Raw genomic sequence first — 14,643 nt, forward strand, 5'->3', positions numbered from 1 at the left:
TTAGAATAATGCTGTAACGTAACCAAATGTGGAAAAAGTGAAGGGGTCTGAATACTTTCCGAAAGCACTGCATGGTTGTATCATGTCTTACTCTTCACATAAGAAAAAGAAGACCCATAAAGAATTAGAAAATAGTACAGCAGAAAAACAACGACTTAGAAAGAAAATTAGATTTGGTGTATTATAAAGTTAAACAAAAGCCTGAAATATTTGACAATATTTGTTGAGAATTAACAATCAAATAAAAGCTAGAGTCAGGGAGAATCAAAATGTCATAAAAATTAGCACTCAGGGCACATGCCCATTGATTTTGTTATAATGTTTTAGCAGGTGAACACACCGCATTAGACATGGCAAAATACATAGAATTGATGGAAATTACCTTTGAAACTGCAACATTTTCTCTACGCCGCCAAAATACAGAACCTTTACATGTTAGAGTTTACACTTCCTCTTCCAATTAACTGTGGGGAAGTCAAGAATAATGAAACTGTCTACCAAATGTATTCATTTTAAAAATTTTGATTACTTCTACTTGCCATTATCATTCACCTGATAAGACGTGTTTTTTTGTTGTTTTTTTTGTTTTTTTTTGCTAACATAATAGGGGGGTTGAAAACCCCTGAACTATACAATGACTGTACAACTTTCCACTCAGTCATTGTCTCTACCTTTATAAGTGCGTGCCAGGTACTGTAGTAAACAGTTATAGTAGCAGTGAGATGAGAGGAGCAGCAGGGACAGTATTATAACTCTGGGTTAAGACCAGGGACTTAGTTCTGCCCATTAAATCAGAGGGCTTTGAAAGCCACCAATAAAAAGGGCAGATAATGAGATGTGAGAGAGTAATACCAGCAGGCCTTATTGGCTCGCTGAGCGGAAAACCAGGCACCCATATGGTGGCACATACCTTCTACACACACACACATCTCTGACATGCCAGCCCAGAGGGGTAAAATGGCACACAAACCACTCTTTTGCCCCAACAATCACCCCCCTCTCCTCCTCCCCTATCCACCCATCACTTTATCCATTCCTCTCCTCTCCTCCCATCCCCACTAAACCATGTCACATCAACAAGACCAAACTAGTCCATTCCAGTCAAATCCAGATCAATGCAGATACTCTTTAAAATCATTTTATTACGTTAGAGAAACATTACAGTATTTCACAGTTTGCCAATGTAATGACAGAGTATAATACATCATTATAGATCAATATTTACACCTAAAATAAATTACATTTAAAAAAAAGATTTAAAAAAGGAATGATGATGTAGGGGTTATTGTATATACTGCTATGCTAGATACTGTGCTGTTCTCACATTAGGCAGTGTTACACCCGGGGCCTTGCACAGACCTTTCAGGGGGCAGGTACTCAAAATGAAGAAAAAAAACACACTAACTGCCTCATTTGCGATAAAACAATGTTTTGAGCATAGGCTTATTTATTTCTGCAACAACACACTCGTCACAAATTGTAAGCAAGAAAAATTGGGCATTTTATAAACGCATTTCATGCAATTCTACACGACTGCAGACTTTGGCAGAATCTTTTTTTAAATACCGCACAAATGATCGAAATGACAGGCTACCTTGACACTGACAAACTGAGATCATTAAAAACGACCTCGTCTTGAATCCATCAATAGCCTAGGCCTAGGTGTGTGTAGACACACATATTGTACAATATGAGGAGGAAATTAGTCTTTAAAAAAGTTTCCAGTTTCACTGACTTACCCAATGAGCAATGATGCGCAGCTCACTCGCCGCGATGGCCGATGCGCTCATGCCAAAAGCCTATCTCTCTCTTGTAAACAATGTTCGCTTAATTGCCTTTTTTGGAAGTTGATAAAATATTTTGGTATCCTACAGCAGACAGATTAGTGTTCTTTTTTCAGCAGGAGCCATTTGCTTTCCAACCTGTGTTTTCCTACGATTGTATTTGAAATATTACGAAAGGCCTGTTTTGTCTGCATGCTGTTCCCTGGCAGATTTGCAGCGCGTTCCCGGCTGTAGCCTATGCCTTGTTATTGGGCTACAATCCACAGCTAGGATATTTAAAAAATATAAAAAAGAAGCTATTGATCCTCTGTGGCTAAATTATAGGCCTACTCATGGTGTAGTAGACTATTCTGAATTATTACATTTCTTTCTGAACAGACAGCTGTAATTATATAACTCTGGCACATTTATTTCAATGTATCAGTGGTGCTGCAGCACCTCCAGCACCCTTCCCAAGGCTATGATTCTATAAAAAAAAAAAATGATAAAAGTGCTGCTGCACGTCAGCCAACCAGACCGAATATTGATGATCTAAATCAAGTATTATCAAGTGTTATTCAAATGTTATGCTACTGTGGTGTGGCAGTACTGTTGACATTTAAACTAGGTAGCTTGCTACACACACTCGACCAGTGACCCACATCACAAGCCATGCATGTTTGGATACCGGGCGCACGCAATCGGCATAAAGGGCAGACTGGGAAAATCACCCATGCAGGCACACAATAAACCAGTGGTACCAGACAGCTCCAGCCTCCAGCAGTTGCAGTGGAATGAACAGTGTCTGTCCCTTAGCTCCTCAGGGGTAATGGGAATAGCAGCAGACATTCATAAGCTTCACATTGATCTTCCAACAGAACTCAATAACATCACAGAAACAATAACAATAAAATTCAACCATCTGGAGAGACAGCTAGCCTAACGTTACTAACAGGAAATGAGATCAGCAGTGGCCAAGCAGTAACACATGTCAGTAGGACACACTGTGTCCCAATATTCCACAGTGGCTTCCTCTCACTGGCTAGAACCAGTCCTGCTAGTGTCAGATCAAACTGGGTGAAGAAAATAAAAGAAGGAAAGGAGACAAGTTGAGGAGGCCACTGTAGAGTATTGAGATTTAGCCATTGCCTCATTTTCAGTTTAACCTTGAAAGCATTCTAAACATGTGAGATGGGAGGTGGTGGTGGTAGTAGGGGTTACATTCTTATAGTCTTCAAATATTTTGGTGTGCTACAAGTCCTGTATAACCTGTTTCTAAGCTGCTGATGGACTGACTGACTGGAGCAGACAGATTGACTGAAAGTCTCACTATCATTAGAATCAGTCTGACTACATGATATGAAATGTAACCTTAATGACTAGCTGATATGTACTATGTACTGAATGGAGTTCTCCTTTAGTTTGATTAGGCGTCTGAGACACAGGCAGCATTCCCTATTCCCTAAATAAGGTATAATTTGGGATGCAATCCCAACCCTTACGTAACACCAACGTAATGCTTCCTGTGTCACCCTTGGCCCTGACTCACAGAGTAGGATGAAGTGGTCCCTAGTAGACACTGATCTTAGGTCAGTTTTGTGTTTTCCATCCTAATGGTAAAGGTTAGCATTGGGAGAGAGTGAGCTGATCCTAGATCTGTGGTTAGGGGCAACTTCTACCCAGAGCCACGCAGGCTGGCGCGGGTTGTGTCCCCTAGCTGATGTGGAGGGCTTTGTGCAGGAGAATGGGAGGAAGAGGAGGAGGAGAAGGATTGAGAGAGATTCTTCCTCATCCTGGCGAGACACTAGCGATACCGCAAGATCACTGGAACTGAGAGAAAGAGAGAGGGAGAGACAGAGATTTGCTTGTTTAGTGCTATGAGTTGAATCAGTGTGGTCATATTCTTGACCAATACAATAATGTGTTGTTCAGGCTGATACTCACTGATGATGATAAGCAACAGAACGACCACCACCAGAGCTATGATGGCCTTCATCTGTGGAAGACAGAAACAAGCATTACACAAAGTCATGGATACAGACACTGACGCACGCACACGCACGCACACACACACACATTGACTCACCTTTATATCTCTCCACCACATCCTCCGGTGCAGCTGCTTGGCTCGGCTGCTGAAGGCTGAGGCGTTGTCTGATAGGCTCTCTGGAAGGTCATATGACCACAGGATACACACATGTGCAGGGAGACAAGATGAAGGGATGTGGGGACAGACAGGGAAGAGGGAGACAGGGAGACAGGAAAGAGGGGGACAGGGAGACAGGGACAGGGAGACAGGGAGACACAGAGAAGAAAACAGAAGAAAACGTGTAAACAGCATGTGATAGGAGCTGTCTGTGTGTTGTATCCTCTGTTTCTATGACTTAAGGGCGGTTTATACTTGGTCTAACGACACGTCTGTAGACAAATAGAATGTGACAAGTGTCGCTGATCAAAACGACATTTAATTTATACTCTGGTGGAATGTCTGTAGACTTGTCGGTTTCCTTTTTGCACAGACAAGAAAAAAGTTCATGTCTCTGCAACTGTCGCAATGTCCGTTGTCGTGGTTACTGGGCTGCTACAGCAACAAGACCAAATCCATCTGTGACAAGACGGTGCAGGTGTTAAAACATTCATGACCTACTTTTATTTCGTCACACTCACAGCCGTAAGCTATTTTCAGTAAGCTCGCCATCATTACCTTGTAAATAATGAGGTTGTTGTGGTGGGTTTATTGTCCTGTAATAATGAATAAAAAGTAGCTAAAGTTTAGACGTTGTTAGCTATAGCCTGGTGGGTAGGAGCATTGGGCCAGTCACAGAAAGGTTGCTGGATCGAATCCCCAAACTGACAAGGTAAAAATCTGTCGTTCTGCCCCTGAGCAAGGTAGTTAACCCACTGTTCCCCGGGCGCCGATGACGTGGACGTCGATTAAGGCAGCCCCCCGCACCTCTCTGATTCAGAGGGTTTGGGTTAAATGCGGAAGACACATTTCAGTTGAATGCATTCAGTTGTACAACTGATTAGGTCTCCCCCTTTCCCTATACTCTGGTCATGATTTGAACTGGCTAACAAGCTAGCAACGAACCAAAACATTGTTTAGAAAGTTGCTTTTAGTTCCCTAGCTTGCTAGGTTGAAATGTACTAAATTCATTTTTAAACAGATGGGTTTATTGGTGTTCAAATAGAGCAAGTATGCTATTTGGAGCACCGGGTTGCTGATGTCATGCAGAGGCTGTCAAGTTTGATGTCGGACGACAATAGAATGTTCCTTGAGGTCACTGCGACAACTGCATACAGACAGTACATTTTACATTTGAGTCATTTAGCAGACGCTCTTATCCAGAGCGACTTACAGGAGCAATTAGGGTTAAGTGCCTTGCTTAAGGGCACATCAACAGATTTTTCACCTAGTCGGCTCGGGGATTAGAACCAGCAACCTTTCGGTTACTGGCACAACACTTTTACCCACTAAGCTACCTACCGCCCCAGACATGTCAAAAGACCAACTGTAAACCAGCCTTAAGAACTACCTATATTACCTAAGAGCAAACCAATATTGGTAGGGGCTCTGTATAGACCTCCAGACCAGAGTGACCTTTATGAAATCCTTGAAAATGTGTGTACTGCCTACTGTGACTTTCTAAACTCTGAAGTGATTCTACTGGGTGATGTAAATACTGATGTACTAAACATGAGCTGCCCCCTGTATAAGGCCTTGTCTAACTTTGGCAAAACTTTCTGTTTGACTCAATTGATAAATGAGCCCACAAGAATCTGTGACACCAGTCAGACTGCCATTTATCTCATTATGGTATCAGATAATCACAAGATATCCCAAAGTGGTGTAATTGCATATGGATTGAGTGACCATTTTTATATACACTGCACTAGGAAAGTGAACAAAAACCTGGTAAAATTGTCACAATACCATCAGGACCAGATCCCTCAAAAACGATGACAAAGAACAATTGAATGAACTGCTAGGACAGGTAGACTGGTCTGATGTTATGGAAAGTGAGGATGTTGATAGAGCATGGGAACTCTTCCAAGGTAGATTTCTCAGTACTGTGGACAAGCTGGCACCCCTAAAAGTGATGAGGATGAAACAAAGGACAGAACCCTGGATCAGCAGGGAAATCCTTCATTCCATCACCATGAGAAACAATGCTCTAAAAGACTTTAAAAGGTAAAAACTGCCAGATTCCTTCACTTATTACAATCACCTAAGGAATACAGTTCAAAGGCTGGTTGATGAAGCGAAACGGTCCTTCTATAAGAGCAGGACAATAAAAACAACCGCAGGGAGCTCTGGAAGACTTTCAAGGACCTAGGCACTAGCAACAAGCCAAAAACAAAGTCAACCAGCATCGGACTGAACATCAATGGTACTGTAACCTTTGACGGAGCACAAGTGGCTGATAATTTTAATGAGTTTTTCACCACCATTGCCAGCAACCTTGTTGACCAACTCTCAGAATGCTCTGGCACCTTAGGAAACCATCATATTCAAATCTATTATTCAGCCAACGGCATCTCCGAAGGACAGTTTGGAGTTTCCCAGGTTTCAACTTCAGATGTTACAAAGATGCTTAAAGATCTAGACAAACAGAAAGCCACAGGACTGGATAACATCCCAGCTAGATTCCTGAGTGATGCTGCTGATCGTATCGGACCTTATGTAACACACATCATCAACCTTTCCATTCAACATGGAAAGGTACCACAAGAGTTGTTCGTTTATACAAGAAAGGAAGCAAAGTTGAACAAGGGAACTACAGACCAGTGTCAATCTTGAGTGTGTTGTCAAAGGTTTTTAGAAAAAGCACTCCATGAACAGATCATAAAGTACATTGATGACCATGACATTTCATAATGACCTTCAGTCCGGTTTTAGACAATCCTATTCTACCGACACTTGTTTACTATACTTTATCAAGTAAGAAATTGACAAGGGCAACTTCTGTGGTATGGTCATGCTTGACCTACAAAAAGCATTTGATACTGTGAACCATGATATTTTGCTGTACAAACTGAAAGTAATTGGTTTTTGCACCAACTCCTTATTATGGTTGAAGTCATACCTAACTGATAGTGTACAAAGGGTGGATGTGTGCGGGACACTGTCTGATGCTAAGGATATTAAATGTGGTGTCCTCCAGGGGAGCATTTTGGGGCCTTTTTTGCTCTACATAAATGACATGGATTCTGCCTGTTCATGCTCTCTGTTCCTGTATGCGGATGATTCTGCCCTCTTGGTTTCACATAAGAATCAGGAGACCGTTGAAAAGACCCTAAGCAGCAAACTGACTAAAGTCAGTAAGTGGTTATCCGACAACAACATTTAGGCAATACATAATGTATCCTGTTTGGTTCCAAACACAAAGTGAGAAACTCTTACAACTTCTCTGTCAAATGTAATGGTGTAGCGGTGAATGAAAAATGCTCTGTTACATACTTGGGATCTGAACTGGACCAACATGACAGGTAAACTCATGGCTCTGAAGGTCATTGGGAAGGTTCACTCCAGGACAAAGTACCTGGCAAGGGTAGTGAAGTTCCTGGATACAGAGACTATGAGGACCCTCGCAACATCTCTGATACAGTGCCACTATGTTTGTATCTCATGGTTCAGTGGCATAACAAAAAATCTGAAGTACAAACTTCAAACGGCCCAAAACAAACTAATGCGAATTATACTCAAGCTCAGTCCTAGGATGCACATTTGTCCTAATAATTTCGGGGAACTGAACTGGCATCCAGTTGATCTCCGGGTGATGCAGATCAAACTGTTGACGGTTTTTTAAATTATACATGACCTTGCCCCCAGTTACCTTCCTGGTTATTTTAATTTCATTAGAGACTCTCATTGCCATGAGACAGGAGCCAGTGTTGCCAATATCAGACCGTTGCGATATAGGAGCATGGCTGGAAAAAGCTATTCCTTAACATGGGTGCAGAGGAATGGAATGGGGTACCAAACCATATAAAATCCATCCCTACGCTAAGGAGATTTAAGATACATCTAAAGAAATGGTTTATGGGCAAAATGCTTTAAAACTGCACAGGCTTAAAGAAAGTATAATTGTTTTCAATGAACGTTACATGGTAACATATTTTATTCCTTTTACGGTTTCCTCCTTATTGATGAGATGTATTTGAGATGTATTTTGTTTTCATGTATTTTCATGAGGACCACAATGGAAATACGTTTTAAGACTTTTTTGGGTCATCCTCTATGATTTTAATGGCATTGTACTGTATCCATGTGTGGTTGTATTGTGTTTTAAAATGGTAAAATAAATCAAATCAAATAAACTCAAACCTCACTCACTCAGATTCAAAACAAACTTTGGTATAACAGGGACAACCTAATGTTGCCAAAGCAAAACACTAAACACAAACTCGTTCCTTCTGCCTCTCCATGTCTATATATATATAAATGAAGTTTTATTTAATCTCTCTCTTTCTGTTTGGAGTCAGACAGTTGTTTGACATTCTGTGTGTTGGCAGGGACATGAAAGTTGCTGAGCTGAGCGTGCAGAGAGCTCCTTTTCTCATGGCGAACCCCTCTCCTCTAATGCAAGAAAGGCATTTCACTGTACTTGTGCAGGTGACAATAAAAACTTGAAACTTGTTGTTATGTGGTTGTTAATGAACCTGAACCTGCTCCAGCCAATAACTAGCTAACTACGTATAGACGGCTAATAAGAACATTGTAATCCTGTACCAGCTAGTCCTACACCACAAGGCAAAGGCTACCTACATGTGGCCATATAATTACATATAGAACTAATTTAACACTTATTTGGATATACACTATATATACAAAAGTATGTGGACACCCCTTCAAATTTGTGGATTCAGCTATTTCAGCCACACCCGTTGCTGACAAGTGTATAAAATCGAGCACACAGCCATGCAATCTCCATAGACAAACATTGGCGGTAGAATGGCCTTACTGAAGAGCACAGTGACTTTCAAAGTGGCACCGTCATAGGATGCCACCTTTCCAACAAATCAGTTCATTAAAAAAAAATATGCCCTGCTGTTATTGTGAAGTGGAAACGTCTAGGAGCAACAACGGCTCAGCCACAAAGTGGTAAGCCACACAAGTTCACAGAACCGGACCTCCGAGTGCTGAAGTGTGTAGCATGTAAAAATCGCCTGTCCTCGGTTGCAACACTCACTACCGAGTTCCAAACTGCCTCTGGAAGCAACGTCAGCACAAGAACTGTTCGTCGGGAGCTTCATGAAATGGGTTTCCATGGCCGAGCAGCCGCACACAAGCCTATGATCACCAATGTGCAACGCCAAGCGTCGGCTGGAGTGGTGTAAAGCTCGCCGCCAGTGGAAACGCGTTCTCTGGAGTGATGAATCACGCTTCACCATCTGGCAGTCTGACAAACAAATCTGGGTTTGGCGGATGCCAGGAGAACGCTAACGGCCCCAATGCATAATGCCAACTGTAAAGTTTGGTGGAGGAGGAATAATGGTCTTGGGCTGTTTTTCATGGTTCTGACTAGGACCCTTAGTTCCAGTGAATGGGAATATTAACGCTACAGCATACAATTACATTCTAGACGATTCTGTGCTTCCAACTTTGTGGCAACAGTTTGGGGAAGGCCCTTTCCTGTTTCAGCATGACAATGCCCCTGTGCAAAAAGCGAGGTCCATACAGAAATGGTTTGTCGAGATCGGTGTGGATGAACTTGACTGGCCTGCACAGAGCCCTGACCTCAACCCCAACGAACACCTTTGGGATGAATTGGAACACAGACTGCGAGCCAGGCCTAATCACCCAACATCAGTGCCCGACCTCACTAATGCTCTTGTGGCTGAATGGAAGCAAGTCCCCGCAGCAATGTTCCAACATCTAGTGGAATGACTTCCCAGAAGAGTAGAGGCTCTTATTATAATCAAATCAAATGTTAAGTAAATAAACTAAAGTTTAAAAAAAGTAACACAATAAAATAACAATAATGAGGCTATATACAGGGGGTACCGGTTAGGGCTGTTACGGTGACAGTATAACCGCCACACCGGCGGTCACGAGTCATGAAGGCAGTCAAATTCCATGTGACCGTTTAGTCACAGTAATTAGGCTTCTCCAAGCTCTGATGCTGCTGATGGTCATTAGTAGCCTACCAAACTTGCTAACTGCCTGGTACTCAGCATTCTATTGTCCCTCTAATCACTCTGACATCAATGCAAATGTATTGTATATGTAAAGATAAGATGAAATCTAGAATATAATATAATAATATGCCATTTAGCAGACGCTTTTATCCAAAGCGACTTACAGTCATGCGTGCATACATTATTATTATTATTTTTATTTATTTTTTTGTGTATGGGTGGTCCCGGGGATCGAACCCACTACCTTGGCGTTACAAGCGCCGTGCTCTACCAGCTGAGCTACAGAGGACCAGAATAGTCTGATGGGTGACAATATTAGCCTATCACTTGTGAATTATATATTATCACTTGAGAATGATGCCCAGCATAAGAAACAATGCCTTTTTTTAGCGACTTTTTCTAATCATAGTCGCACACCTCATGTAGACTAGCCCATGGCCCTATATGTTTTAATAAGGTTTGTATCACAACTAAAGTGGCCAAATAACTTCTTAAAATTAAGTAAATTAATCCGCTTTACAAGGGGTGTAGAGTCTAACTGGCATACATAAACAGCGCATGAGTTTCACGTTTGGGGAAGATAATTTTCACCATAAAAATGCACCTTTATAATAAAAAGCATTACATGCATAATCACATTTGCATTCACTTTTGATAACGTGTTTTCCTGCTAATGGAACATTCGCGATTATATTGTACTACCATGTGTGCATTGCTGCGCTTATAATGTGAAGAAATAGCCTAATAGTTTATCAACATTTTAAAGCTAAACGTTCTGATCTGTTGCGTCAGCCACATTGCGTAAAAACATTTTTTTGATGCTAGTGGTTGTATTAATTTGGGATCTATCGCATCCCACAACTGGCCCAGACTATGTTTGGAATATTTATTTCTCGCACAGAATAGAATAGGTCGACTTTTGTACTATGGGGGATAGTAGATTGACATAGGCTAGTGCTTTTGCTGTTCGTTATGCCTACTCATCTTGTTGGCTGACGAAAAGTAAATGTGGAGTTCTTCCAATATCTTCAATATGCACCTCAGAATTGGATAAGGATGCGCGCAGTTGCGTCTCCGATGTGTCTGTCTTCACTTGTAGCCTGTGAGAAAGACCCGATCACGTGATGGAGCGCGCAGCACTCAGGGAGTAGGGCACAACGGCCACAAAAGGCATGGATTTTTTTAGGGTGCATTACGGCCACACAAAGGGTATGCCACTGTGAAATTCAAGGCATTATCAAAGTGCTTGACAAATTGTGAATGAGTGACTGATGTGGTGTGTACAGCCTGCGCAAAAAAACAAAGCAGAGCTCATGCCTTTCAAGCAACTTTTTTCAAATCATCATTAGTCGCATCATGCAGCCTTACAATGTATTAAACATCTAAACATATAGCCTAACGTTTGTAGAACAACTAAAGTTACATGAATAACTCTAAATTACGCATATACAGTAGCTTGCGAAAGTATTCACCCCCCTAGCATTTTTCCTATTTTGTTGCCTTACATCCTGGAATTAAAATGGAATTTTGGGGGTTTGTATCATTTCATTTACACAACATGCCTACCACTTTGAAGATGCAAAATATTTGTTATTGTGAAACAAACAAGAAATAAGACAAAAAAACAGAAACCTTTTGCAGCAATTACAGCTGCAAGTCTCTTGGGGTATGTCTCTATAAGCTTGGCACATCTAGCCACTGGGATTTTTGCCCATTCTTCAAGGCAAAACTGCTCCAGCTCCTTCAAGTTGGATGGGTTCTGCTGGTGTACAGCAATCTTTAAGTCATACCACAGATTCTCAATTGGATTGAGGTCTGGGCTTTGACTAGGCCATTCCAAGACATTTAAATGTTTCCCCTTAAACCACTTGAGTGTTGCTTTAGCAATATGCTTAGGGTCATTGTCCTGCTGGAAGGTGAACCTCCGTCCCAGTCTCAAATCTCTGAAAGACTGAAACAGGTTTCCCACAAGAATTTCCCTGTATTTAGCGCCATTCATCATTCCTTCAAATCTGACCAGTTTCCCGGTCCCTGCCGATGAAAAACATCCCCACAGCATGATGCTGCCACCACCATGCTTCACTGTGGGGATGGTGTTCTCGGGGTGATGAGAGGTGTTGGGTTTGCGCCAGATATAGTGTTTTCCTTGATGGCCAAAAAGCTCAATTTTAGTCTTAACTGACCAGAGTACCTTCTTCCATATATTTGGGGAGTCTCCCACATGGCTTTGGGCGAACACCAAACGTGTTTGCTTATTTTTTTTCTTTAAGCAATGTCTTTTTTCTGGCCACTCTTCCGTAAAGCCCAGCTCTGTGGAGTGTACAGCTTAAAGTGGTCCTATGGACAGATACTCCAATCTCTGCTGTGGAGCTTTGCAGCTCCTTCAGGGTTATCTTTGGTCTCTTTGTTGCCTCTGATTAATGCCCTTCTTGCCTGGTCCGTGAGTTTTGGTGGGCGGCCCTCTCTTGGCAGGTTTGGCGCCATATTCTTTCAATTTGTTTTAGAATGGATTTAATGGTGCTCCGTGGGATGTTCAAAGTTTCTGATATTTTTTTATAACCCAACCCTGATCTGTACTTCTCCATAACTTTGTCCCTGACCTGTTTGGAGAGCGCCGCTTGCTTAGTGGTGTTGCAAACTCTGGGGCCTTTCAGAACAGGTGTATATGTACTGAGATCATATGACACTTAGATTGCACACAGGTGGACGTTATGTAACTAATTATGTGACTTCTGAAGGTAATTGGTTGCACCAAATCTTATTTAGGGGCTTCATAGCAAAGGGGGGAATACATATGCACGCACCACTTTTCCATTATTAATTTTTTTGAATTTTTTGAAACAAATACTTTTTTTCATTTCACTTCACCAATTTGGACTTTGGACATGTCCATTACATGAAATCCAAATAAAAATCCATTTAAATTACAGGTTGTAATGCAACAAAATAGGAAAAACGCCAAGGGGGATGAATACTTTTGCAAGGCACTGTAGGAATATATATTTCTTTGTTAACCGCTCAACACAGAATAGCCGCATGTGCGTACTTCCTCAAATCGTTAGGAGAAAATATCCTTTCTATTTTATTCAGCTTTGTTCAATTGTATTCTTTATACTATAAAATAATATAAAATAATGCCACGGAATTCTAAGCAAATCTTGTCTGCTAAATGAACTAGTGTAGCCCACAGCCATTTGGCATAGTCAGATAACTCAGAGTATGCTATTCTGTTCTTCTGAAATAGACTACATTTTCTTCATATCATGCTTCTTTAGACCTGTCTAAAATAAATAATGGATTTATTGTGAAGGTGTAGGCTATATTACATGGATTGTGTTTATGTTAATTAACGTAAATTACCGTGAGACCGACAGTTATTTGCTTGACAATAACCGGCTGACTAAATTTCGTGACTGCCACAGCCCTACTCAGGACATGGATAGACATCCAATTTCGAAGTCACTCTTGAGCGATCTTGCCAGGGCACATCATCTAACACCTCCTTAATGCCCCAGATGAAAAACATCCTTACTAAATACAGCTCTAATCATAATCACTATTACTACAGTACAGACTAGACTCCATTTACTTCCTTTATAGTTGCCACACCTGCCCATCTGAACCCTGCATTTGGTGTGTGTGTTCTGCATGTCATCGCCACATTTGGCTCCGATCCATGATAACCAGAGAAGAGCAGTCAGGAATGACAGTTAGCCTTGTCTTATCTCCCCTATTCCCATTCCAGAGTGACTGAGTGGAATTACCAGCAGGATTTGAGCGCCTGTAGAGGATGACTAATGGAACTGTCAGAATTCCAGGTCATTTCCAACAGGAATGTTTTCTTCCTTGTACAAACGTCCGGCAGGGCACACTGAGGAATTTCCTATCTGACCTGTTTATGTACAGTGCCCTCCACAATTATTGGCACCCCTGTTTAAGATGTGGTCGAGGACTTCCAAAAATTCTCCTTTTTTTTTTAAACAACATAGAACCCAAATGCAAAAAAAATAGAAAAATCCAACCTTTTATTTAAGTACATTACTTTGGTGTAAAAAAAAAAAAAAATCACACATTTAGAAAAAAAAGAACTTGAAATCATGTGTCCCACAATTATTGGCACCCCTGATGTTAATACTTTGTACAACCCCCTTTTGCCAACAAGACAGCACTTAATCTCCTCCTATAACATTTCACAAGATTGGAGAACACAGAGAGAGGGATCTTTGACCATTCTTCTTTGCACAATCTTTCTAGATCATCCAGTGTCCTGGGTCCTCTCTTATGCACTCTCCTCTTTAGCTCGCCCCACAGGTTTTCGATTGGGTTGAGGTGTGGGGACTGAGATGGCCATGGGAGGACCTTGAGTTTGTGACTGCTGAACCATTTTTGTGTAGATTTTGCCACATGTTTTGGATCATTATCCTGCTGAAAGACCCAATGACGACCCATCTTCAGCTTTCTGGCAGAGGCCATCAGGTTTTTATTTAAAATGTCCTGGTAGTTCAAAGCGTTCATAATGCCATGCACCCTAACAAGGTTCCCAGGGCCTTTGGAAGAGAAACAGGCCCACAGCATCACAGATCATCCACCATACTTCACGGTGGGCATGAGGTGCTTTTCGGCATACTCATCTTTTGATTTACGCCAGACCCACTTAGAGTGTTTGTTGCCAAAAAGCTCAATCTTAGTCTCATCTGACCAAAGCTCTACTCAGCAAATTGGATGTAGTCTATCACAG

At 41.6% G+C, this 14,643-nt stretch overlaps 1 protein-coding gene across 3 annotated transcripts in view; it reads right to left on the reverse strand.

Annotated features, from left to right (window-relative positions):
* Nucleotides 1-1,122: 1,122 nt before the first annotated feature.
* The window catches only part of LOC121540194 (vesicle-associated membrane protein 4), a 34,022-nt gene continuing 20,501 nt past the window's right edge, over nt 1,123-14,643 (reverse strand). For all 3 annotated transcript variants that reach the window (XM_041848879.2, XM_041848880.2, XM_041848878.2), the window contains 3 exons: nt 3,850-3,929; nt 3,708-3,759; nt 1,123-3,593 (listed from right to left, as the gene is read on the reverse strand). In XM_041848879.2, the coding sequence (XP_041704813.1) occupies nt 3,568-3,593; nt 3,708-3,759; nt 3,850-3,929 (158 nt within the window). In that variant the 3' untranslated portion in view covers nt 1,123-3,567. The remainder of the gene's footprint in view (nt 3,594-3,707; nt 3,760-3,849; nt 3,930-14,643) is intronic.

The sequence above is a fragment of the Coregonus clupeaformis genome, chromosome 26 (genome assembly GCF_020615455.1).
Source record: "Coregonus clupeaformis isolate EN_2021a chromosome 26, ASM2061545v1, whole genome shotgun sequence".
Taxonomy (NCBI): Eukaryota; Metazoa; Chordata; class Actinopteri; order Salmoniformes; family Salmonidae; genus Coregonus; species Coregonus clupeaformis.